Source organism: Pantherophis guttatus, chromosome 18, assembly GCF_059756535.1.
Source record: "Pantherophis guttatus breed Tessera chromosome 18, ASM5975653v1, whole genome shotgun sequence".
In the NCBI taxonomy this organism is placed as follows: domain Eukaryota; kingdom Metazoa; phylum Chordata; class Lepidosauria; order Squamata; family Colubridae; genus Pantherophis; species Pantherophis guttatus.
In genome coordinates, this window is record NC_142080.1 from 443,300 (window position 1) to 468,593 (window position 25,294).

Sequence of the window (25,294 nt, forward strand, 5' to 3'; positions counted from 1 at the left end):
CCGGCTGCTGCCAGCTGAGAAGCCAGCCTGGCCCCCGCCCGTCTGAAGCACTGTGGGCTGCCCTGCCACGTGCGACTCGCTTTCCTGCCAGCGCTGGGCTGTTTATGGACCATGGAGAAGAAGGGGAGAAGGGGAGTCCCTGGTGCACCCCTCTGGCCCGCCTGGGGGGCCCTGCTCTTCCTCTGCCTGCTGGGGCTCGGCCCTGCACCAGCCTCTCCGGAAAGTAAGTCCCTTCTGGGTTGAGTGAGGTCAGCCTCCGGCCAGGCACAAAGGCACAGGACCCTGCTGCCCCCCCCCCAAATCTGTGGTGCCCAGGGCACACGCCTTGGCACTGGGTAGGGTGGCTGGGGAGGGGGGGGAAAGCTGAGCTCAATGGAGCCGGGTTGGGTCAGCCTACAGGGGGCATCAACAGGTGGCTCCATCCACTGGATGCTGGGATTTGAAGGCAACTCAAGCCAAAATTACCCGTGATGGTTCAGTAACCCTGCATTCAGAGTTTAGCATCTTGTGTGAGCTTGGCTAGTGGTTCCAGAAAGAGGGAAGCCCTTCAAATTGTGTGTGTGTGTGAGAGAGAGAGAGAGAGAAACCCAGCTCTTGGCAGCTCCCGAAAGAAAAGGGCCTGTTGGAGAAACTGGCATTTGGGTTCCCCTGAGAGAATTGGGGATTGTAATTAAGGGAGGAAAAGCAGCCTCCCTCCCACCCCGTTTACCTCTACCAAGTAGGGGGAGGACCCACCTTAAAAAAACTATGTTGAAAGTGTCTCTTTCTGGAACAGGATTCATGGGAGGCAGCTGAGGGTCCCTCTGCTGATGTCGCCAGAAGAGACAGTTGGATTAGCCCATTGTCTGCAGTTGGCGTCTTTTTTTTTTTATTATTTCACAAATACATCGTTTTTCACCATACCTTCCTCTTTTTTTCCCCCACCCCTCAAATACATTTTACTTACATCTTATAAACCTATTTTAATGTACAGTCTCTTATCCATAATTGATCATTCATTATTGATCTTATCCTTTGATTTTCACTTTCAATTGTTCGGGGCTGCTCTTTTACCATTTCCTCTCCTTTATTTCACCACCACCTTTCCTCTTCTTTTTCCCTTTTCCTTCTTCCGCCCCTTTCTACTTTCTTCATTCCTCCTCTCCCTCAGTTGGCATCTGAAGAGGGGGGGGGAGGGCCAAACTCTGCAAATGAAGAGCGGTTCTGCTTTTCTCTCACGTTGGCACCGGCTCCCCCCACCCCCAGGTGAAGCGTTTCTGCTGGACATTCAGCAGGTGCCAGCCGAAGGCTGTTTCTGCAGGGGGGAATCCACCAAGGGAGAAGCAATTAGTCCTGGTGGGGGTGGAGAAACTCTCCTCTGAATGGGTGGGGGGGGGAGGTTGAGCAGGAGCCAGCAATCTCCTTTCTGCTACAGGGGTCTGCAGGATGAAAGAAGGCAGAGCCCCAACACAGAAGGCCTGGCCCACCTGCAGCCGCCCCCCTCTCTGCAAGGGGTTCAGGGGTGCGGAGTGATCGGGGTGGGGGGGATACATGGCTTAGCAGGTTCCAAGCCACTTCTGTTGCAGTTCTGAAATGGAGGGGAGGCAGGGAGAGGAAATGGGGGTGTCCTTTCGTCCCTTAGTCCATCCCTCTGGAGATGCAGGTGCTGACCAGAGCTGGAGACCCCCTCCCACCCGTGAGGGTCCCAAGTCCATCCCGGACACACACACACACACACACACACACACACACGCCCTTCCTGTTCTCTGTCCTCTTGCGGGATTTATAGGCGCAAAAGACACTTTCAGGTGTTGTCAAACAAGCAGAGCCAAAACAGAGCAGTCCTCAGGAAGCCACTTCAGGCAGTCCGGCTGGGGGAAGGTCCTCCTCTCCCACTCCCCACTCCCCACCCCCCAAGGTAGGAGAGAAGGCAGGAGCATTTCTCTAGGGACTGGCTCCCCCCTCCCCCCACCCCTTCAATTGTATTGAGGCTCCTAGCTGGAATCAGGATGGCAGCCAGGAAGGGGTACGTGCGCCCGGGTTCTGAAACTGGCAGGGGTGCCTTTCAGCAAAGCCAATGGGCAACCTAACTAGGCATTTCATCAATTAACAAGCCATTAATTAGCAGCATCTGCTAATTCAGACTTCCTGCCAATTTCTTGCAGTTTTTAAAAGGAAAAGCTGGGTTTTTTTTTTTTTAAAAAGCAGGGAATGGAGTAAAGCATTTGGGGGTCCCTCTTTCCTGCCCCCAAAGAGAAAGAGGGGGGCAGAAGCAAAGGACCACCCCGGAAGCCAGTCACAGGACTGAAAGGACCAAGGGGAAGGTTGGGCCAAATCCAGTCCTGGTTCCCTCTACATCTCGGTTTCCACCCTATGGCAGATATTGATCGATTCTTCTGGGTATTTTCCAGCAAGGAAGCAAAGCTATCAATGCCCCCCTTCAGGTTTTTCCACATCAGGCTCAGAAGAGAGAGGCATCTCTGGGTCAAAGAACAGGCTTGGCCGAGTCCATCAAAGGATGACGAGGTGGCTCGGTGGCTAAGACACTGAGCTTGTCGATCAGAACAGTGGTTCGAATCCCTAGTGCAGGTCTCCTGCGTGAGCAGGGGGTTGGGCAAAATGACCTCCACGGTCCCTTCCAACTCTGTTCCCATTAAACTTAATGCTGAGTTTGGGTTGCTGTGAGGATCCACCCGCTGGGTTCCTGGATGGGGTCATGCATTGGCTCCACCTCCTTTCAGGGCAGAGGACAGGCTGGTCCCCCATGCCAGCCTTCCTCTCTGGGCTCCACGGAGGGAGATTTGAAGGTACCACCACCAATTCTGCCATTTTCTTTAAAAAGAAGGAGGGATGCCTTTTGGGCACGACTCCCCAAGGAGGTGGGCTGAGGGCCGGGCAATGCCAGGAAGTTGGCTGCCATGTTGTTAATCCCACCACCTGTGGGGTCGTCTCCTCCTCCTTCCTCTTCCTTCCTCCTCCTCCTCTTCTTCCTCCTTCCTCCTCTTTCTCCCCCTTCCTCCTCCTTCCTTCTCCTTCTCCTTCCTCTTCCTTCCTCCTCTTCCTCCTCTTCTCCCTCCTTCCTCTTTCTCCTTCCTCCTCCTCCTTCCTCTTCCTCCTCTTCAGAGCCTCAGCAAACACAAAGCCAGGAAGAGAGAAGAGCCCCTGTTTAAAAACAGTAGTTGAGCCCAGCCCTTCTCTCTCTCTGCAGAAGGTTCTTCCCAAGGAAGGGGGGGGGGGCAAAGAGTCCACAGGCAGAAGTGGGGGTGGAGGGGATGTTGGTTGGGCACCAGCTCCTTTCCGCTTGAGCTCTTATGCCCCCCCCAGCAATTGTGAGGGCTACTTGATAAAAGCAGAAATGGATGAGGGAGGGATTGGGAGGGGATGGGGGGGCTGTTAATAAAGTGGACCCTCTAAGTTGCCTTTGAAGACGTCTAAAGACCCCCCCCCTCCGGTGCTGGAATCCAGCTGCCAGAAAGGAGCTGCTGGGCCAGCTGTACCGCCAGACGGTGCCACGCAGGATGCTAGGGCTGGCACTGCAGCAGCAGGCATGGGCAGGGGGCCTGGGGCTCCTGTGCAAATGCCAAATCAGGTGTGTGGGGGGGTGCTCAGCTCCAAGGCAGGGGCCAGATGGCAGCCCTGCTCACCAGGCGCCCTCCCAGATGACGTTGGGGACATGAGGTCAAGGACAAGAGGCCCCTCGTGAGGCAGTTGGCACAGACCAGGGTGGGCAAGACACCCCCGCTTGGCTGCAAGGGAGCACCTGCAGGGACACACCAGCCCTCTAACACGGGGGTCTCCAACCTTGGCAGCGTTAAGACTTGGGGCCTTCAACTCCAGAGCCAGCTGAGGAACTTTGGGAGTTGGAAGTCCCCAAGTCTTAACCTTGCCAAGGTTGGAGACTCCTGCTCCAACACATCTCTCTGGAGGGCTGGTGCACTCTGCACATGCCCAAAGGCACTCACTCCCTTATCCGAGGAAGTCAGAGTGGGGCCGGTTCCTTTGGGAGCTTTTTTCTTGGGGGGGGCATTTCATTGCTCCTCATCCTAAGCCACGCAGGGCCATCCCCGACCCAATCTCTGGCCTGCATTTTTGCCCAAGGAGCGGGGAGAGGGTAGGAAAGGGGCTGGACGGCCCTGGACTGCGGGTTCCCTAACTTTCCGCTTGGCCCCGCAGTCTGCGAGAGCATGGACATCCGCGTGGATCCCGCGCAGCTGCGCCGCCTGGAGAACTGCTCGGTCATCGAGGGCAGCCTGCAGATCCTGCTGATGTTCACGGCCGCCAGCGAGGACTTCCGCTCGCTGGCCTTCCCGCGCCTGGTGCTCATCACCGAGTACCTGCTGCTCTTCCGCGTCTACGGGCTGGAGAGCCTGCGCGACCTCTTCCCACGCCTGGCCGTCATCCGCGGGGCCAGCCTCTTCTTCAGCTACGCCCTGGTCATCTTCGAGATGCCGCACCTGCGCGACATCGGCCTGCGCAGCCTGACCAACGTGCTCAACGGCTCGGTCAGGATCGAGCGCAACCAGGAGCTCTGCCACATCTCCACCATCGACTGGGCGCTTCTGCAGCCGCCGCCGGCGCTCGAGCACAACATCATCCTGCACAACAAGCCGGCCGAGGAGTGCGCTGACGTCTGCCCGGGCATCCTGGGCGGGGAGGAGCCCTGCGTGCAGACCCCCGCCGGCCTGGCCGGAGCCTTGGAGTACCGCTGCTGGACGTCCAGCAACTGCCAGAAAGGTGCGTCCCCCACGCGGGCTGCCGGGTGGAAGGACCAGGGCCGTCACGGGTCGTGGGAAGGCGCCACGCGCTTATTATACACGTGCACAGTGGGCGGGCGAAGGGGGCGCTGGGGTCAGTTCTCCCGTCCCAAAGAGTTGCTTCAAGTTCTCAGCCGAGGGAGAAAAGGGGGGGGGGGCGCGTGCACTCCCCATTCCCGCCAGGTGCGAGCCCGCCGCGCAAAAGAGAAGGGCGAGGCGCGCAGCCCGATCCTTCTCCTCGAAAGCGGCTGCGTCTCTCGCACTCACCCTCCCCCCGCCGCCTTTCTCTCTGGGTCTCGCTCTCTCCCCCCCTCCCCCTCTCTCTCTCTGTTGTGAAACCCTCGTAAAGGGCCGCGAAGTCTCCCCGGAGCCCGTTTTCTGTAAACAGCAGGGCTGCTAATGCAAACAGACGGCCACGTCTCCTGCAAAAGGGGTGGGGGGCAATTGGCTGCTTGCCCGCCTGGGCGCATCTCTGTCGGTGGGGGGCGAGGAGCCCACGAGTTTGTCTTTGGAAGGCTGACCAATGGCTGAAGGGGCAGAATTGCCAGCCCCCCCATAAGGAACCAGACCCAACGCAGGTGGCCTTTGGCACAGGCAGCGGGCACTGATCTCACTGGTCGCATCAGCCCCAATGGGGGACTGCACTGCAGGGCATCCCAGCTGTGGAGCAGACCCCAGGAAGAGGCCCCAGAAGAAGCAGAAAACCAACACCCCCCTCCCCCCCGCAGCCCCCCTAAAAGGACAGGGATGCACCATCTCCAAGGTTGAAGAAACTTTTTTACAGTGACCAGTTCTGGGTTGAAGATTGTTTTAGAAGTTTCTTTGCTGCTGAAATGTTTTGCTCTGGACTTAGAACTCTGACCTTTGAAAGCAAGGGGGAGCTCAGATTCCAGAGCTTGTGGGGTTTCTCCCTCTCCTTGTTTCTGGTTTGGGGTTCAGTCGATCTCAGGTATAGATCCGTTTGATTAATGGCCACTTCCTTCTGCCAAGAGCCGAGTGTCGAGGGGGCCGCATAAGAGGGGCCCAGTAGCTCAAGGCCCCGATTCCTCCTCCCTCCAGCTGAGACCCCAAACCCTGCAGATTTGCTACCTGCTTTCCTGATTCTTGGCCTCCAAGCCTGAGCAATGCAGGGATAAGGTTAGTTGTTTGGCAACCAGGGAACATCGGCTGCCTTCTTGTTGCCTAAACAGCCAGTCTTAAAACCTGAAAACGACCAAATCAACGAGGGAGACTGGCTGGGAAGCGCACAGCTCGGTTATGCCAAATAAAAAAAAATTGTGTTTTGTAAATAAAAAAGGATATACATTTTGACACAAATCCTTACTAGGCCAAGCCAGGCAAGAGACCAACAACAGAAGCTACTTTCAAGGTTTGGATGGGGCTGAAATTGTTAGTGAGGTGGAGAGCCAGTTCATGGAATCCCCCCACCCCCAAAGATGGGGTGTAAATCTGTGGGTTTGGGCTGGGAAGGAGAGTTTCAGATCCAAAGTCTTCATAGGGGCACTGAGGGCCAAAGTATTTTCCCCTTTTCCCCGGAGGAACCTTTCGGAGGCAACTGGAGATCAGCAGAGCATCAGCATCAGCAGCCCGGTTTTTTTAAGGGGGGACGATGACAAGTGTCCCGGCCAAATCCTTGCCAAAGCCGCCCCTCCCCTCTCTCCCGCCCTTCAGTGTGTCCGTGCAAAGGCGCCGCTTGTACAAGCAAGGACGAATGCTGCCACCCGGAATGCCTGGGGGGCTGCAGCCGTCCCGGGGACCCCCAGGCCTGCGTGGCCTGCCGCCACTTCTACTTCAACGGGCGCTGCCTCAGCTCCTGCCCGGACCTCACCTACGAGTACGAGCAGTGGCGCTGCGTGACGGCGGAGCACTGCGGCAGCCTGCGCAAGGTCTCCGAAAACCTCCGGGACTCCTCCAGGTTTGTCATCCACCAGAGGCAGTGCGTGGCCGAGTGTCCCCCGGGCTTCCAGAAGAACGAGAGCAGGTGAGGAGCCGTCCGGGTGCCAGTTCCCCCTCTGGCTTGGCTCTTCTGCCGGCCGCGGCTTCCTACATGTTTGTAGAGGCTGAATTTGACGTCTGAAGCGGGAAGTCTCTTCCCTCATTAGCACAAGTGTGAGCACTTAATAACTGCTGGCAGAGCGGCTGCAATCTTTAAAAACCCATTAAACTAATTTCTCCCTCATCACCGGCATCGTTAAAGTGGCTTGACTTCCGCACACAGCGAGTCTGGCCACCTTCGCTTCAAAGGGCTCCTCAAACCCCAGAAGTCCCCAGTTGATCCCACGGATGCGGTGGGGGGAGGGGAGATTAGCAGAGAGTTTTCAAGGCCTGTGTTGCCACGAGAGACAAGGGCCCACCCGTCCCGGCTGCCATTTGGGGGGGGGGGAGTGGATGGAAAGGCCTCTTGGTCCCCACAGTCTGTCTGCGCATCGCTTGGGAAGATTTTGTGCCCGGGGGAATAACGGTGGGTGATCTTCAGCCCCTCTTCCTTCCCTTCCCTCCTCCTTTCAGCCTCATCTGCCATGAGTGCCAGGGCCTGTGCCCCAAGGAGTGCAAAGTGGGCACCAAAACCATTGACTCCACCCGGGCGGCCCGGGACCTGGCCGGCTGCACCCTTATCGAAGGGAACCTGATTGTGAACATCCGCCGGGGCGGTGAGTGGCTTCCTTTTGCTTCCTGCGCCTCGTGCAGGAGGCGTCAATTCGCACCAGGGTCCCTCCCTCCCACCCACACCCATGTGTGGCTACATCCTGCTCAGCTGTACCATCCAGCCTGGCTGACAGCTGTCTGTCTCCTCCTCTTGCACCTGGGCAGAAAATCTGGCCTCCACTTTGCAAAGCAGCCTCGGCCTGATTGAGACCATCACGGGGTTCCTGAAGATCCGGCACTCCTTCGCTCTCATCTCCCTGAGTTTCTTCAGGAACCTCAAACTGATCCGGGGAGACTCCATGGTGGACGGGTGAGCGGGAGCCAAAGGAGCCAGAAACCCGCCTGCTGGACGGAGGAAGGGGAGGGGGCTGGGCTCCTGCTTACTAGCCTTCGCTGCTAGGGGCTTGCCTGGTGTGGGAACAGTCGCTGGCCTCCTGTACTCCGTGGAGGGCCAGCCAGGAGGGCCAGGCTTGGCTGGGGAACCTGGAGGGGTGGGCAGTGGGTCTAAGGGCCTGATCCTGCAAGCTGGGGCCCTGATCCCACCTCCACCCTTGGCTCTCCCAATTCGGACCGCTTTGCTGGTGCGCAAGAGCAGTGCCTGCACTTCTGATCCGGTCAGGAAGGTAAGTAGATTTCACCCCTGGCTCTGCCCTCAGGAACTACACCCTGTACGTGCTGGACAACCAGAACTTGCAGCAGTTGTGGGACTGGAGCCAGCACCGCCTGTCCATCCCGGTGGGGAAGGTGTATTTTGCCTTTAACCCCAAGCTGTGTCTCTCGGAGATCTTTCGGATGGAGGAGGTCACGGGGACCAAGGGCAGGCAGAACAAGGCGGAGATCAACCCCCGGACGAACGGGGATCAAGCCTCTTGTGAGTTGGTGGGGAAAGGGTGAGGAGAGGACGCGCCCCGGCCTTATACTTAACGGCTCCACCCTCAGATCAAGGCCGCTTTTCTGCAGCCAGTCAACTCACCATCTCGGTTACTCATTTCTTGCAGCAAAACCAATATTTTTTAATCCATTTTCTTCCGGGCGATGGCGAAATCTCCCTGCTGCTTCGGTGTAGAGAAAAGCCTGGCTTTGCTCTTTCCAAACTCCCTCTTCCCCCGCAGCCCCTCTCACGCCCCCTCCTTGTCCTTTCCGAGGGCCCCCCTGAGCGCCTTCTTCCCCCTTTCAGGCAAGACCCAAATGCTCCGCTTTGTGTCCAACACCACCGAGTCGGACCGTATTGTGCTCAAGTGGGAGCGCTACCAGTCTCCCGAGTCCCCGGACCTCCTCAGCTTCATTGTCTACTACAAGGAATCGTAGGTGCTGGGGAGAGTCCCCCCCCCAAGGAATCCTCCCCATGGGAGGGGGCGAGGTCTGGGGTCTTGCAACCCCCACCCCAACTGAAGTTGCCCTGGGCAGGGCTCCGTGGCCGCACCTGAGCCTGGCGTCCTCCCACAGCCCCGTCCAGGACGTGAGCGAGTATGTCGGGCAGGACACCTGTGGGGCCAACAGCTGGAACCTGGTGGACGTGGAGCTTCCCCTCAGCCACGACCAGGAGCCGGGCGTCACTCTGCAGAATCTGAAGCCGTGGACGCAGTACGCCATTGCCGTGCGGGCCATCAGCCTCACCACCGCCGAGGAGAGGCGCAACTTCGGGGCCCAGAGCGAGGTGGTCTACGTCCGCACCCTGCCTGCAGGTGAGGGGCCAGGAGCACCATGTCTCCCCACCCCTGAGGAGAGTCCTCTCCTTCAATTCTCCACCCCATCAGCAGGCCGCCTTCTCTGGCAGCTGGAAAGACAAGCGCGTTAGCAATGCAGGTAGTCCTCGACTTATGGCCGCAATGGAGCTCTGTGGCTAAGTGAGACATTTGTTAGGTGAGGTTTGCCCCACTTCACGACATTTCTTGCGACAGTTCTTAAGTGAACCACTGCAGTTCTTAAGTGAGTCACATGGTTGTTAAGTGAATCCAGCTTCCCCATTGACTTTGCTTATCAGAAGGTCGCAAAAGGGGATCACGTGACCATGGGACACTGCGACCGTCATAAATATGAGCCGGTTGCCAAGCATCTGAAGTTTGATCATGTGACCAAGGGAATGCCACAGCAGTCACAAGTGTGGAAAAAGGGCACTAAGTCCTTTTTTTCCAGTGCCGTTGTAACTGTATGGTTGTTGAATGAACTGTTGTAAGTTGAGGACCATCCTCCCATGCCATCTTCTCCCTGGTCTCCAAACCGCAGTGCCCACGGTGCCCAGGGACGTCATCTCCATGTCCAACTCTTCCTCCCACCTGATCGTCCGGTGGAAGCCGCCCTCCCAGCCCAACGGCAACCTCAGCTACTATCTGGTGCTGTGGCAGCAGCTGGCCGAGGACTCGGAGCTCTTTGCCAATGACTATTGCCACAAAGGTGAGGACTGGTGCCCCTCCGGCCCCTCGGAGCCCCTCTGGCCTCCCGCTCACGGCCTGACCGTCTCCGCTTGTCTGCCCAGGGCTCCGTCTGCCCACCAGCAGCGCAGACACCCGCTTCGACACCAGCGACAGCGAGGAGCGCGAGGACACTGCCGACCAGCAGTGCTGCCCCTGCCACAGCCCCGTCGGGCAGAGCCAGCCCAACGTGGAAACCGTGTCTTTCCAGAAGAAGTTTGAGAACTTCCTCCATAATTCCATCATCCTGCCCAGGTGGGTCACCCTGGATGGTGGAGGCCCTGCTGGAGGGGGGGACTAAGAAGGGGGGGCCGGGAACCGCTTGTCCCACTCTGTCCCATTCTTTCTCCAGACCCCCTTGGAAAGTCACCTCCATCAACAAGATCTCTTCTTACCGGTGAGCTTCTGACAGTCTTCACGGGAAGGGAGTCTGCTTTTCTGGGGCTCCTATTGAAATGCTCCCTGAGGTTTGCTTTGGGTTGAAGTAGTGGGGCTGCCCCCTCACCCTTCTGACCTGGCTGCGACAGGACCCCCAAGAGGCGCAGAGACACCTTTTCCGTGACCGTGGGGAGCCAGGCCTACGCCAATGCCTCCTGGCCTGCCCTGGGGAGCCCCAGCGACACAGCCGTGGCTCACCAGGCTGAGCTGGACTCTAAGACGGAGAAGGACTTCCGCCTCTTTGAGGATAAAGTCGTTCGGGATCGGACAGTCATCTCCAACCTGCGCCACTTCACCGAGTACCGGATCGACATTCACGCCTGCAACCACGCGGCTCAGACCATGGGGTGCAGTGCCGCCGCCTTTGTCTTTGCTCGGACGATGCCGGAAGGTGAGCCAAAAGAGGGTTACCCTTTTCTTCCTAAAAGTTACCAATTAGTAAATTTGCTGAGTAAAAGCTGTCCGGTTTTCCTGAGATAATCCAGGAAATTATAATCCACCTCTGGTCAATTCAGATTATATCTCTTAGTCGCCCCCTTCCTTTGGCTGGAAAGACTGAGTTGCTAGTCCCTCCGTCTTCCTAATTTTGCCCAACGGCTTTTGCCCTTCTCCTGGCCAGCTCAAGCCGACAACATCCCTGGGAACTTGACCTGGGAGCCGGCCAGCAAGAACAGCGTCCTCCTCCGCTGGCAGGAGCCGAAGAACCCCAACGGCCTCATTCTCAAGTACGAGATCAAGTACAGCCGGGAGAGCGAGGTGAGGATGGGGTCTCGGGGCAGGCGGAGGCCCAGGCGGCTTCTTGGCATCGCTGCCCATGAACGGCTCTTCTGGCCACCCCTCAGCTCTGCTTCCTTGCAGAAAGTCATCTCGGTGCTCTGCGTGTCCCGCCATCGCTATGCCCGCTACGGGGGCTACCACCTCGCCCTCCTCCAGCCTGGCAATTACTCCGCCAGGGTCCGGGCCACCTCCCTGGCAGGAAACGGCTCCTGGACCAGCCTGATGTCCTTCTACATCCTCGGGGGAGGTGGGTGTCCGAGCCGACTGGCTTTTCTCAAGGCACTCTTCTTCCTGGAAGATGCGGTGCTGATAAAGGGGCGGGGGATCCCTCGTGCTCCGGGGTCTCGTGAACGCAGCAGCCCCCCCGAGTGTTGGCAGGGGTCTTATTTTACCAACCCCTGCAGTGAAAAGATGCTACGATATTCATTCCTTCAATCTGTCTCTTCGCTTGTGAGAACAGGGCCCCAGAGCAGCCTGCCTGGTGGGCTCCAGGTCCCAGAATTCCCTGGCCAGATTGGCCATTGCTGAGAATGCTGGGAATCGTAGTCCAGACATCTGGAAACTGGACAGAATAAGGTCCTGGCGCATCAGCAAACGGGACAAATGGGAGCAGTTAAGAAGGAGACGGACTGTGCAAAGTGCAGCCAGGTTCTGTCGCTTCAGCCACAGAGGAAATTAACCACGCTTGGAAAACATAAATAATAGATGGATAGATGATATAGGTAGATAGAAGGAGAGGGAGAGGGATTAGGAATATATATAAGAGAAAGGGAATGTTAGGATTAAATTCTGTAGTATTTTTACTTTAGAAGATAATTGCCAGCCATTTATAAACGTAATAGAACTTAGTGAAAAAAGGTTTAAGCTCACCTAATTGTTCCACCGCTTTTAAGTATCCCCTCAAGAGACGCCCCCTGGGAAGGGTGGGGAGTCTTCCCCTTAAGTTTATTTCCCCAACTTTTGCAACAGACCAAGGTCTGGCCCTTAAAGCGTTACGGCCTCTTCCTTCAAACTCGCCTGGCAAGCAGCTGGAAGCCTGTTGTCAAACAGAGGGAGAAAAGTAACTACCGGGCAAAAGGTTTATTTGGCCAAGTGAAGGGGGAGGAAGAAAATATTGCCCAAACAGGTGATTAGACAAGGGGGGGGGAGGAGGAGGAGGAGGAGGAGAAGAAAACCACTCGGGGAGGGGGGGGAGATCTCCAGCAATCTTCTCTCGGCAGAAGCTCCATGTTCTCACTGGCTGTCTTCATTTGTGGTTCTCTTTGGGGTGCGATAATTGCATTTCTCTCCCTTGACAAACCCCACAACCCCCCCCCTTCCAAGCAGAGGAAGAGGAACCTGGGAATTTCTACGTGTTCCTGACACTCACCCCGGTGGTCCTGATGCTCGGCATCACCTGCCTGGCCGTCTTCGTCTTCTTGTACAATAAGAAGAGGTATGGCTTACCCGACTGAGCTTCGGGGAGCCCCTTGACTGAGTTTAGGGCTCACCATTAAAACCAGGGGTGGTTTTCTTGGCTGCCAAGTCCGAGAGGCACGTTGCTTTCTCGAAAGGGAGGGGAGGGTGTTGCCAAGTGCAAAAGGAGGGTTGGACCCCTGAAAATGTGCAATATTGGGACAGCCGTGCCAGTGGGTTGTTGCTTCTTCTGATCACCTCCTCTGCTGAGCGAGGTCTGCCTTGTCCAAATGGCTGCCAGGCAGCCTCCATGCAGGAACACCTGAAAACAATCCAGATGTCCCCCTCCCCGAGCCCTGATCTTTCCCCCTTGATCCTCGCCTTGCAGGAGGGCTGAAGGGTACCCCAGCGGCACGCTGTATGCCTCGGTCAACCCCGAATACTTCAGTGCCTCCAACAGTGAGTGCCCAGGCGGCTTCCATGCCAGCTGGGAAGGAGGGAGGGAGGGAAGGAGGGAGGGAAGGCCAACTAGCAGGATGGCTGGGGGCTATTTGAGGACACCTCTGGGGGGTGTTTGGCAAGCATCTCCTGCCTTACCCCCTTCCTTAGTGTACGTTCCCGATGAATGGGAGGTGCCCCGGGAACGGATCACCATCCTGCGAGAGCTGGGCCAGGGATCCTTCGGGATGGTCTACGAGGGGATCGCCAAGGATCTGGAGCAGGAGGGCGAGGAGACCCAGGTGGCGCTGAAGACCGTCAACGAGCTGGCATCCATGCGGGAACGCATCGAGTTCCTGAACGAGGCCTCTGTCATGAAAGCCTTTCGCTGCCACCACGTGGTAAGGGGCAGACGCCGAGAGCAAATGGGGGGGGCAGCTCTTTCCTGCCAGGAAAAAGAGCCAGGAGGAACCCCCCAAAAAGTGTTGGTGAGGTCTGCATGGGTGTCTGAAAAAAAACCCCATCCCGTTTTCTGCCCATGCCAGCACGTGGGGCAAACTCATTGACTCTGGACTTGGCCTCCTGCACTTATGGAAAGGGGGGACACGGCTGCCTTTTCCAGGAAGCAGCTCCCGCTTCCCAAACCAGGCATTTCCTGGTGACTCCTCTGTCCTGGCCTCAGCAGGGCCAAGCCCAACAGCTTTTCCAGGACCCAGATGGGTCTGGTGTGGGACCGGCCAGGGCCGAGCTTGGTAGGGCCCCTGAACCCTCTCTCCAACGCTGGATGTGCATCTTTTGTCTTGGGGCCTCCAGGTTCGCCTCCTCGGAGTGGTGTCCCAAGGCCAGCCGGCAGTGGTCATCATGGAGCTGATGACGAGGGGAGATTTGAAAAGCTACCTGCGCTCCCTCCGCCCAGAAGCCGAGGTGGGTTCCCCCACCACCACCCTGTAAGGCTCAGGTTGCAGGCAAGGTGGCCTGGGCTGAATCCCCGTGGAGACGCTCTGGAGCAAAGCAAGAGACTCCTAAAGGCTGGCAACGACTTCAAAGCGGTTCCAGGCGATGGAAACCTGATCTTCCCGGCCACACTTCCTTTTGGAGTCTGGCTTCCATCAGCCGTGACTTTCCCACAGCAACAAATTAGACTTTGTTATGCTCTGGATGCTCCCCAACCATCCCTGCACCATTTCAGTTCCCTGTTCTGACCACCTTGGCCGCCTCTTCTTCTAGAATAACCCGGGCCTGCCTCCCCCGTCACTGAAGGACATGATCCAGATGGCCGGAGAGATTGCCGATGGCATGGCCTACCTCAACGCCAAAAAGTTTGTCCACCGAGACCTTGCGGCCCGCAACTGCATGGTGTCCGAGGACTTCACCGTGAAGATTGGAGGTGGGGCTGAGGCGGGGCAGGTTCGGGGGAGGGAGAGGGGCTCCCCACGGCAGCCTGGGGTGGCTTGGACATCGCTTGGAGAAGCTTTGATCCGTGCCAGCCTCTTCTCTCCGCCTCTGCTCCTCAAGCTTGGCTCGTGTTTGGTCGTCCTCTCAATGGTGTCTTCCTTTCCAAAGACTTTGGGATGACCAGGGACATCTACGAGACGGACTATTACCGGAAGGGGGGGAAAGGGCTGCTGCCGGTCCGGTGGATGTCCCCACAAGCCCTGAAGGACGGGATCTTCAATACTCAGTCGGACATCTGGTGAGCCCCTGTGAGCAGAAGCGGCCGGATATTGTAGCTTAACATCAGGAGGGTTTTTTCCCCAGGGGGTCTAAGTGCTGCCAGGGCAATCTGTAGCCCAAAGGGCAGAGGGCACCCTTGGCTGTGCAGGAAGGTCTCGGAAGGAGACCCTCGGCAGGGCTGGGCAAGGGTGGCCCTTCTCAGCTCCCTCTCTTTCAGGTCCTTTGGCGTGGTGCTGTGGGAGATTGCCACCCTGGCGGAGCAGCCCTACCAGGGCATGTCCAACGAGCAGGTGCTCCATTTTGTGATGGACAACGGGGTCTTGGAGAGGCCCGAGAACTGTCCCGACAAGCTGTGAGTGACTCCCAGAAGTGTGGTTGTGGGTGGGCTTGTGGGCAACCTTTCCCCACCCTCTCTCCCCCTGAACCGTTCAGAGAGACGGCGGCCTCCTTGAGCTAAGCCCACCAACGCCCTGAGCACATGGAATCCGTTTCCTTGCCTTGCAGGAAGTTTGTCTGACTTCCCAGCTAACCCTGGTGGTCTCCCCTCCCAATCCCACCTGGATCCAAACCTACTTAGCTTCACCTGGGCAGCAGGTAGCTGCTTCTTAGCGGAGCAATACTCACGGGCTGCCCAGTTTAGGGATGGGGCTGCCCCCTTACTCCTTTCTGGAGTGCGGCTCCTACCCACTTGGCCTTCAAGACTGCACATCCCTGGCTGAAGATATGTGAGAAGGCAGGAAACCCCCCACCCCCTTTCCTGCCTACTCCTGGCTTTCTCCTTCTCCCCTCCCAGACACGACCTGATGACTTGGTGCTGGCAGCAGAACCCGCGTCTGCGCCCGTCTTTTGTCCAGATTCTGGAGAGCATCCAAGAGGACATGAGCTCCAGCTTCCGTGCTCACGCCTTCTTCTGCAGCCTGAAGAACAAGCACAGCAGCTCTGGGGGCGCTCTGGACCTTGAGACAGACAAGCTGCTGGAGGAGGAGGAGGAGGAGGAGGAGGAGGAGGAGGAGGAAGAGCCCAAGCCAGCAGCCCCAGCCCTGGTCCCCCGGGGCAGCAGCCCCCAGCCCCTCTTCGGCCCTGGCCAGCCCAATGACTGTTGCCCTCCCAGCAGGAAGCCACGCCTCTGAGGCTGGACCAGCTTGGCAATGAGGGGGGTCGGACCCCCTCTCGGTCGGGAGTGGGGCCTGTGTCCTAGGTTGCTGGCCCAGTGGCAAAGCACCCCTCAAATGCCAGGGGCACAGGGAGACTTTTAAGATGAACTACTTTATCACTCTTTTTTTGAAAGACAAAGCCGGGGTTGGGGTGGGCAGAGGCTGATTGGCATCTGGGCATGAAATCCATCGGCCTGGATGTGGGCAACGTATCTCAGGACCAGCAGCCAGATGGGCTCACTCTCTCCTTCACTCGCCAGGCCGCCAGGTTGGGGAGGGGGGCAGTTTTCAGAAGTGAGGCGGAGAAGGACAAACACCCAAAAGTTTTTATTAAGCTGTTGAAAGGACCCCAGACAGCAGGAGCCCTCCTCCAAATGCTCTCTTTGGCCAGCCAAGTGACAGGGACCCCTCCTGGCTTAGCTCTGCCCCCATGCTGAGGGGTGCCAGGGGAGACAGCCCAGTCAAACCTCTGGGTCCCCTTTACTGAATGCAAATGGTGGGGAGTCCGAGAGGCCGGTGGACCTCGGAGGAAAGTTCCCAATGCAGCCGTTCTCCTTGGCCGGAAGGAAGCTGCAGGTCTCTCACCTGCAGGGAGGGGGGTTTGTCTTCCTGTGATGCCCCACCTGGCCACTCATAGCTTTTCCTGGAGGGACAAAGGCTTCCTCTGGGCACAGGGGGGAGGGGGAGAACAGGGCTGCAGAATCCAGGCCAAAGGCTTGCTCCCCCCTCTCTTCAAAGCTCCCCAACACCCAAAGTCTGGCCAGGTCTCATCCGCTGGCTCTCTTCATAGAGGCTCTCTTCCCCCCCCCCCACTTTCCATTGTTAATCTTGGCCAGAATGCACCGGTCATCCTGGCTCTCAGTCCTTCCCAGGTGGATCATTTGGGAGAGGCAGTGGCGAGCAGGCAGAAGCCTCACCGGGCTTGTCTTCGGAGTGGAGGAGACGGTGGGTAGTGCCGGACCGGGGGCACATCATAGTGGCTGGGGATGTGGCTATTTTTGGGGGAATCGTAGTGGTTGGGGGGCATGGCTGGAGTCGCCTGCAGGATGCCTTCTGCTGTGGCTAAAAGGGGGAGAGGAGAGGGGAAACAGAGGATGAGGGAAGATGAAGCTACAAATCAGCCGTCCTGCTACCGTCAGGCCCTTCCTGACTCCACACGGCTATCTCTAACCCATCATCCACACTGACCCATCCTGGTATTGAGGAAGGGTCCTGGGTGCAGAAGAGCTTCTCTTCCCTGACCCAAAGGGGTCAGGGAAGGAAATCTACAACTCTGCAGGGCTACCACATTCTCCCCCTCCCCATTTTTTTGAAAAAAGAAAGGAATCCTGGCTGCCAACTGGACGCCGGCTTCTTTTGACCCCCAAAAGTTGCTTTGCCTCCATGAAAAGCCCCCTCTTGCCTCTGAAACCCCCAAGAAAGATTTTCCCCTTCAAAAACCATCCACCACCTGCGGACTTCACCTCCCGTCTCATCCGCCAAAGTTTCTTTAACAAAGACGGACAGTTTTATCACGATTGTTACGATTATTTTAAGCTGATCACCATTAGTGAGGATCTTGTATTGTAACCTTAGGGTGTTGGGGGCACTGAGTGGGTTTCTCTTTTGGAAAGACGCCAGGCAATAAATGAAACTTGACCCTCCAGAGGGAGGCTTTGCTTCTAGGTGCAAACGCTGCCACTCGGGTGGCACCCAGCCTTTATTCCAGTGGTGAAATTCAATTGTTTTGACTACTGGTTCTGTGGGCGTGGCAGGGGAAGGATACTGCAAAATCCCCATTCCCTCCCCACTCCTGGGGCCAGCCGGAGGTGGCATTTGCTGGTTCTCCAAACGGCCCAAAATTTCTGCTACCAGTTCTCCAGAACCTGCTGGATTTCACCCCTGCTTTATCCCCCGCCCCTCACCTGTGCCTTCCTCTTCCTTGGCCTCAGAGCTGCAGGAGGGCTCCTCGAAGAGGCTGATCTCCGCATAGGACTTCTCCCGCTTGGAGGAGGGTGGGGATTTCATCTCCATGTAGCTGCCCTCTGGCCCCTTCCCCGCAGGGCTGGGACAGTCCTTGATGGTGGCGTAGGGGTTCTCGCTGCAGAGGGAGCTGTCGCTGCGACACCAGGGCGCTTCCTTGGCGTGCACTAGGGAGGGAAGAGGGCAGCCCTGGCATTTGCTGTGTCCTGCAAGCACAGCCAACTGAAGGCTCAGCCCAACTTCCCTGGGATTGTGGGAACAGGGGGCAATGCTGGAGGACATCCTGGCTTGTTTCGGTGGACCAAGTAGGCTTCCAAGCAACCTCCCGTTCTCCAGCAAAGCAGGACCATCACACGCCACCAGCTGCAGTACGTGAACCACCCAGCAGCTGCTCTCTGCCCAGTCCCCCTTCTTGACCCGTTACCTTGGCAGCGATATTTTCCAAGGCCATCTGTGTAGCTGCAGCTCCGGTCCAGGTAGCCTCCCACTGCGGAAGAGGCGGTGGGCCAATTAAGTGGGGTTTAAGGGGTGGGTGGGGTGCACAAGGAGCAGGAGCTCAGCTTCTCCAAACAACTCTCTTTTTGTGGGATTTGGGGTCTTTTCCCATTTTCTCAAATCTTTATAAGAGATGGCTCCGGATCTCTTTGGAGGGGGTATTTGTGTCTGCCAGGAAGCGGGAGCTGCTCAGAATCCGCACGATTCTGCCATGTGGTGAAATCCAATTTTTTTTTACTACCGGTTCTGTGGGCGTGGCTTGGTGGGCATGGCAGGGGAAGGATATTGCAAAATCCCCATTCCCTCCCCACTGTGGGGCCAGCCAGAGGTGGTATTTGCCAGTTCTCCAAACTGCTCAAAATTTCCGCTACCGGTTCTCCAGAACCTGCTGGATTTAACCCCTGCTTCTGGGGCTGCAGAGGAGGAGCTATTTGGGCCAAGGATTATGGATGAGGAGGTGGGATGCTTAAGGGGGCAAGCCAGTGTGGCGCTTTCCTCTCCCTGCCCCCCTTCAAAGGAGGACCTGCTGGCACTCACCGTGGGCAGGACTCCCCCGGCGGTGCTTCCAGTCGCTGGGCAGAGTGGCGTTGCAGTCGGCCCCATGCAGCCCTGAGCAGTCCCGCTCCAGACTCTGCGGATTGGAGAAAACATTGGGTGTAAAAGTTGGGAGAGGAAGGGTAGCAGGAGAAGCCTCTGAATGAGGCAGAACAGCCCCATTGAAAGAGGGGAGGGGGGAAAGGGGGCCACTAATTCCAAGAAAATCAGGACATCCAGTTATAAACTGAGGAACATCAGCAGAAGGAAAAAGCTTGAAGTTTTGAATACTTAGTGCAGATTACAGGATAATCTGAAAGGAGCAGCTCTGGTATGGGTGCCCCTTGGATGTTGTCCACAGTCCACCCCTGCCTCTTTATGGCCATGGAGGGACCCCGGGTCTTTTCTCAAGGGGAGAAAAAGGGTCATTGGGGGTTGGGGCTGGAACAGGGGAGCCTCACCTTGCCAGGCTGATCGGAGCTGCTTGGGATGGTGAAGCTGGGGGAGCAGGGCGAGAGGGTGTGGTAACTGGGGTTCGAATAATAATGGGTGTAATTGGGGGGCACATCTGGAAAGACAAGAGCCGTTGGCTTGAATTAGCATTCTTGGAAAGGCCCCGTGATTCGCACTCGTGTCGGGCACTCATGGCGCACTGCAGTCGCCCCTCCAAGGGGCGCTGTCCCTCTCCTCTTTTAACTTAGTCCCGACCCTCCTCCTGTGCCCAGCTCACCAGGGACGACATACTCCGAACTGTCCGTCCTGCCTGTGGTGTAGGCCACGGAGACATGTCGCTTCTCCTTCTCCTTCTGACACCGCCGGTAGCAAAAGAAAAGGACCAGCACGGCTGCCAGCAAAGCGGCCAGGATGATGATGCCAATCACGGCCCCCAAGGAGGGGTTGGCGGCTGGCGAAGCGGGAACCATGGTGAGGGGGTGATCGGGGCGGCCTGTGAATCATTTAATTGAGGAACATGGCAATTCGGACACAAGATTCAGGAGCCAGGGTCAGCCCCGCCTGTCCAGAGACCATCCTGCCACATCTGTGCCTTCTGGATCAGGCGTCTCCAAACTTGGCAACTTTTAAGACTTGTGGACTTCAACTCTCAAAATTCCTCAGTGGGTGCTGGCCGGCTGAATTCTGGGAGTTGAAGTCCACAAGTCTTAAAGCTGCCAAGTTTGGGGACCCCTGCTCTGGATGGTCAAAGCTCCCAGAATTTAATTTCTGCTGCAGAGGGGCCCCTGGCACACCCCCTGGCACAACCTCCTCTTCTCTTTGAGGCTGGAGACTCCTTGTCAATCACATCTCCAGGAAGAGACAGGACAGAAAGAAAGAAAAAAGAAAAGAAAAAAGAAAGAAAGAAAGAGAAAGAAAGAAATAAAGAAGAAAAAAGAAAGAAAGAAAGAAAAAGAAAGAAAGAAAGAAAGAAAGAAAGAAAGAAAGAAAGAAAGAAAGAAAGAAGAAAACCCAATTCTTGGTTATTTTCCCTTTGTTCGTTCCTGTGCCCAGGGCCCCCAAGAGGAGTCTGGAGAAGAGAGAACAGGATGTCACACTTACTGGTCTCACAGTGGGCACCGGTGTAGCCTGAGGGGCATGAGCAGGACCCTGTGCCTGGGTCACAGAGGCCCCCGTGCTGGCACTGGCACCGGGAAGTGCAATTATTGCCAAAGAAGCCGGAAGTGCAGCCTGCAAAAATATTGGATGCCTTGCATTCATGGATTGCACCAACCGAGAAAATGGCACTCGGGGAGTAAGGTGGGGACACCCCCAGAGGAGGCCCGAATGGCCCAGTCCTGGCCAGGGGGTCCAGTGGGAGACAGCCCCATTCCAGGACCCCTCCTCCACACCCCGGAAGAGGGGCGTTGCTGGATTTCTTGAGCTTGGCTTTGTGCCCATCTGACTCACGTCTTGCGCAGTTGCTGCCCATCCAGCCAGGCGGACAGTCGCAGGAGCCGTCCACGGGATGGCAGATGGAGTGATTGGCACACTTGCAGGGCACGGAGCACTTCTTGCCATAACGGCCCGGTTGGCAGGCTGCATTTGGGGCAGGGGGTGGCGAAGAGGGGAAGGGGATTGTGGTCAGTCTTTGGGTGGGGATGACATGGCTTCGAAGAAGGGAGAGACCAGCCAGATTTCCATGTTTTGCCCTTAACAGCCAAGACTGGCACGTTAGAGGGGTTTTGGCAGAGAGATGGGTACTGCAGTTGGCAAACGGGCTGTTTTTCTTCTGCCTGTCTCCCTCCCCCCACAGCAGTTAAAATGGAGGCCTGGGGTCTCCAGAGGGGGGAGGTGATTCTGCTGCCCCAGAGAAGTTCACTTACGCCGCTGGCAGTTGGGCCCCCGGAAGCCTGGGGCGCACTCACAGATGCCATCCTTGGGGGAACAGCTGGCCCCATTCTTGCAGGAACACAGCTGGCGGCACTGCTCCCCCCACAGGCCCTCTGCACACAGCTGGCTGCAACGGGGTCCTGGGGAGAAGGAGAGGGTCCCAGGGCAGTTGTCTCCATGGCCCCCACATCAATGGGGCTGCAGAGGCTTCTGGGCTCGGAAAAGAAGGATCTGAACGGACTGTGCCAGCTCTGTCTGCCCATCCTTCAACAGATGGGATTGCAGCCCCCCAGGTCTGCCTTAGCCCACCCACCCAGACCCCTCCTGACCTTTCCATCCAGGCAGGCAGCGGCATCGTCCGGAGACGGGGTCACAGCCAGCAGCATTTTCACAGGAACACTTCCGACCACATCCCAGGCCGTAGAACCAGCCCTGGGCAGGAACAAGGGTGAGAGAAGGGAGAGCAGTGGCTGGCTGGCAGCCCCCTGATTACTACTGGTGGGCAGAGGAACCAGAAGCGTCGCGAAGATACTGGCTGGAAAATAGTGAGCTCCGACGAGCTTCACGAAAATCCAGCCAGACAAACCGCTGTCGGGGGGTCTTCGGACCAGAACCATCTTGGAGGGATGGGGGAGAAAGAGAGGCGCCTCGGAAGACCAAGAGGAACAGGCAAGTTCTTCAAAGGGTTGGAGGCAGCTCTTTGATCTGGCGGCAGGGGTACTGGCCATTCAAACGACCGCTCTAAACCGGGGCAACCGGACTAAGATTTGTGCAGGAGCCCATGTTATCGGGTGAGTGATTGGCCAACTCAACAGGTAAGAAGAAAAAATTTGAAAACTTAAAAGAGGTCCCAGCGAGAAATAAGTGGCTAATTGGCACTTGGGAATTTAAAGTGAAGAGAAAAATAAAAAGGAACCTAAAAGATGACTACTGGTGGACTGATTGCTATCGGCGTTCTGGGGTCTTCTGCGTGACTAGACAGGGGCTTGGACTAGAAGACCTCGAAGGTCCCTTCCAACTCAGATGTTCTATTCTGACTTCCCCACTCAAGACCTGGTCACAGCCACCACCAGGCACGTCTTCTCTAGGAACGCTGCCCTTGGGGGCAACCCAGAGACAGACCCTTCGAGGACTATAGGCCCAAGACCCAGATGGGCTGGCATCCAAGCTCTTTGCCCTCTTACCGGGCATGGCTGTGTGCACTGGCTGCCTTGCCACCCAGCTACGCAGGTGCATCCTCCGTCGATGGGATCACAGGTTGCTCCGTTGGCACAGAGGCAGGTTTGGTTGCAACCGCCCCCCCAGGTGCCTGAAGAGCAGGGGGCAGAACAGTCTACTCCCTGCCAGCCTGGAGGGGAGGAGAAGAGACAGAGGGGGAGAGATTCACAGGAGGCCTCGTGTGCAGCGACTGGTGTGAGTTCTAGATTCTTTGCACACTCCTCCTCTTGCACAAGCAGTTGGAACTCAGAAAGGAAGGTATCTCCCATCCCAGCAGCTCATGGATGGCCCATCTTCCCAGGTAAACCACAGAGGGACACAGCCAGGTGAGCTAATTCAACCTTATTGTAAAGCTCCAATAAGAGAATCTTGCCAATCTGAAAGTACAATTCTCCCAAGAAGAGGTTCCCTTCTGAGCCTCTTTCCCTGCCCATTATGCAGCTGCGGTCTCAACCATCTTTTATCTGTCTGTTCCCCAGGTAGCATCACTTTGCCCACTTCCCAAGGTCTTACCCATCCCAGTCATATCCTACCTTCCTTGCAGAAACAGGTCCCATCCACAAGAGAACAGCCCAAGGCGTTATGGCAGCTGCACTCCTGAGAGCAGTTCACCCCAAAAGTGTCATCCAGGCAGGGGCTGGAACAATGCTTGTCCTGCCCAAGGTAAAAGTAGTCAGGTGATCCTGCTGAGCCCCAGAAAATGCCCCCCTCCAGACTCCAAGAGGCACTCACTGTATAGCCTGGTGGGCAGCTGCAGTGCCCCGTCTCGCCATCACAAGTGCCCCCGTTCAGGCATAGGCAGGGATCCTGACATCTGAGGCCATGGGATCCATGGGGACACGTCTCGTTGCAGTACAGGCCGGCCCATCCTGCCTTGCAGGCGCATTCTCCAGAGATGGGATGACAGCTGTGGGGACAAGCCGAGAAACGATGCCCGTCCAGTGGGCTTATCTTGAGGAACCTGATTTCCCTACTGGGACCACTCCAATCTATCCCATCCACCGCGGGGGGGGGGGAGGTAGGCTGGACAAGTGCCTTGCGGAAACAAGGGGGCCTCTGGACTGACCTCTGCGTGTGCTGAGGATCACAGAGACAAGGAAGCTGGCAGCTGAGGCCGTACAGCCCGGGGAGACATTTCCGCTCCTCGCAGCGGCTACCATAGAATCCGGCTTCACACAAGCAGCCCCCACTGATGTGAAAACAGTGGCCCCCGTTGGTGCAGTCACAGGTCTCGTGGCAGTCCTGGCCGTATTTGCCGATGGGACACTTCTCGCGGCATCTTGGGGAGAAGCAGGAGGGTGGAGAACAGAAAATACAACATCTGCCAACATCGGTCAACTGCAGTGCTGGTCTAGAATGCCAGTCTGAGAGCATGGCTTGTGTCAACCCATAAAATGGGGGTGGGTGGGTGAGGGACGTCTGTCACAAGCCCACCACCACCACTGCAAGAGGTCTCCTTGACCTTGATCATGCCAAGCCCAAGGAACCAAGAAGGAGACGTGGAGTTACTTCTGAGTAGTTCTTTATAGTTGTTTGCTTACAGACAGAATCTTGCCAGACTAAAGCAATTATCCGCATAGCTGTAGAGCTGCTCTGTGAATGGCTAGGGAGGGTCCACCTTCGCCCTCTTCCTGCCTACCAGAGATTCCAAGCTCTGCCCTCTCTTTGCCCTCTGGGAAGCAGCCCCTCCCTCCTGCGACTCTGGTCTACATTCCACCACAGATCTGCAGGGAATTCTCTCCAAGACGGGCTTGGTTTGGCGTGGCTGCCAACAGCGTTGCCCAACCTTTAAGAGAGCCATAAGTGCTCTCCTCAGCTCTTCCACATCCTCCTCAGAGTCGGAGTGGCTGCTTCAATCTTCCCCAGGAGCATCTCCCTCTGCCTTCCCCATTGTTTGCAATTCCTGGACAGCAGCGGCAGCGTTTCCTTCCTCTTACAGTTTAGGGGAAACATGGACTCGTCCGTTAACCACAGCCAACATAATTGGCCAGGGGCTTCCTGCATGAAGTCTGACCGGGTTTACAAAGGGCCGTTGCTACTTTTGGCAGAGACGGGGTGATTGGCCTTGGCAGATGGGTGTGATGCTGCCGGGGAAGAGAGCCCAGTCAATGGCAACTGCAGCTGGGCAGAAACCGCCACGAGGGGCCATGGGGGATCATGCCAGGCATCGGGTGGCTAGCGCAGCTAAAGACAGGAGGTCAGTTTGGTGGGAGGAGAACCCTCCCCTTGGGGGAGCCTTGCAGGCTACGGAGCAGATCTCCGAAACAGATGCGTAACACACGTCCAGTAAAGGAGGGCCCTTCATCCCTGCGGAAAACGGTTTCCTTCTCAAGCTGCAGCTATTGTTAGGAAGTTTTTGGAGGAATGTACCTTTTTTGTACTGGAATTGTGTGTCCTGCACAAAGGAGAATGAGCATTCTCTTGTGGGACCTTCTGATTTTAGATTATTTTAGCTCTGTTGTTAGTGTGAAATGTCCCAGGTTCTCCCGTATCTTAGCTTCCACTTCCTGAAGATCTTTGTGAACCTTCTTTGAACTTGTTCCAGCTGGTCTGGATCCAAGGCCCAGATGCCCGACTGGAGAAGTGGAATTGGGTCACTTCCTTACGGAGAATCGGAAATGAGACGCCTGCCATCCTCAGCAGGCTGGCGGCCTGTGAAGACCCTCACGAGGACTGACAAGGCCCCACAAAGACCCCCGCACTGCAGAGGGGTTACTCACTCCTCTCCCAGGTAGCCTGGCGCACACCGGCACTGGCCCGAATCAGGATCGCACTGGCCTCCATTGTGGCACCGGCACTCTTCCTGGCAGCTGGAACCGAAACGCCCAATGGGACACCGGGTGGAGCAGATGTCACCCTGTGGGGGGAGAGCCGTCAGAAACTGCCTGGAGGGAGATTCAACCAACAACATGTGTCCAAATGCCAAGGAGATTTTGTCACATGGAACTGTGTGGTCAGACAGCCCTCCCTCCATTCCGTGTCTCTGTTCCCATCAATAGGAAGGTAGAATCGATTTTTTCCAGCCCCTCTGCAAGGGGTTGGAGGAGGCTTCTGGTTCAGAGGTTAGAGGTTGGGGGTCCACCTCCCTGTCCAT

The 25,294-nt window shown here is 56.9% G+C and overlaps 2 protein-coding genes across 4 annotated transcripts in view; one reads left to right on the forward strand and one right to left on the reverse strand.

Annotated features, from left to right (window-relative positions):
- On the forward strand, window positions 1-17,311 carry INSRR (insulin receptor related receptor). Of its 2 annotated transcripts, XM_087880658.1 has the most exons (22): window positions 1-223; window positions 4,153-4,713; window positions 6,405-6,714; window positions 7,242-7,384; window positions 7,545-7,689; window positions 8,036-8,250; window positions 8,557-8,683; window positions 8,826-9,064; window positions 9,606-9,773; window positions 9,856-10,045; window positions 10,143-10,187; window positions 10,318-10,619; window positions 10,848-10,984; window positions 11,087-11,252; window positions 12,332-12,440; window positions 12,789-12,859; window positions 13,010-13,239; window positions 13,652-13,762; window positions 14,066-14,225; window positions 14,402-14,531; window positions 14,730-14,864; window positions 15,306-15,989. In XM_087880658.1, the coding sequence occupies exons 1-22, from the start codon at window positions 112-114 to the stop codon at window positions 15,640-15,642; spliced, it is 4,143 nt and encodes a 1,380-aa protein (XP_087736784.1). In that variant the 5' UTR covers window positions 1-111; the 3' UTR covers window positions 15,643-15,989. The 2 variants fall into 2 exon arrangements, with proteins under 2 accessions (XP_087736784.1, XP_087736783.1); XM_087880657.1 differs by lacking the exon at window positions 1-223 and having other exon boundaries at window positions 4,108-4,713; window positions 14,354-14,531; window positions 15,306-17,311.
- Window positions 15,979-25,294, reverse strand: part of PEAR1 (platelet endothelial aggregation receptor 1) — a 17,224-nt gene continuing 7,908 nt past the window's right edge. The window contains exons 8-22 of one of the 2 annotated variants that reach the window (XM_034425027.3): window positions 24,921-25,057; window positions 23,267-23,479; window positions 22,933-23,107; window positions 22,734-22,854; window positions 22,167-22,330; window positions 21,312-21,414; window positions 20,976-21,122; window positions 20,560-20,688; window positions 20,212-20,340; window positions 19,388-19,603; window positions 19,119-19,225; window positions 18,661-18,754; window positions 18,053-18,115; window positions 17,571-17,795; window positions 15,979-16,728 (exon numbers count right to left, since the gene is read on the reverse strand). In XM_034425027.3, coding sequence (XP_034280918.3) covers window positions 16,580-16,728; window positions 17,571-17,795; window positions 18,053-18,115; window positions 18,661-18,754; window positions 19,119-19,225; window positions 19,388-19,603; window positions 20,212-20,340; window positions 20,560-20,688; window positions 20,976-21,122; window positions 21,312-21,414; window positions 22,167-22,330; window positions 22,734-22,854; window positions 22,933-23,107; window positions 23,267-23,479; window positions 24,921-25,057 — 2,172 coding nt within the window. In that variant the 3' untranslated portion in view covers window positions 15,979-16,579. The remainder of the gene's footprint in view (window positions 16,729-17,570; window positions 17,796-18,052; window positions 18,116-18,660; window positions 18,755-19,118; window positions 19,226-19,387; window positions 19,604-20,211; window positions 20,341-20,559; window positions 20,689-20,975; window positions 21,123-21,311; window positions 21,415-22,166; window positions 22,331-22,733; window positions 22,855-22,932; window positions 23,108-23,266; window positions 23,480-24,920; window positions 25,058-25,294) is intronic. The other variant, XM_034425028.3, reaches the window with a different exon arrangement.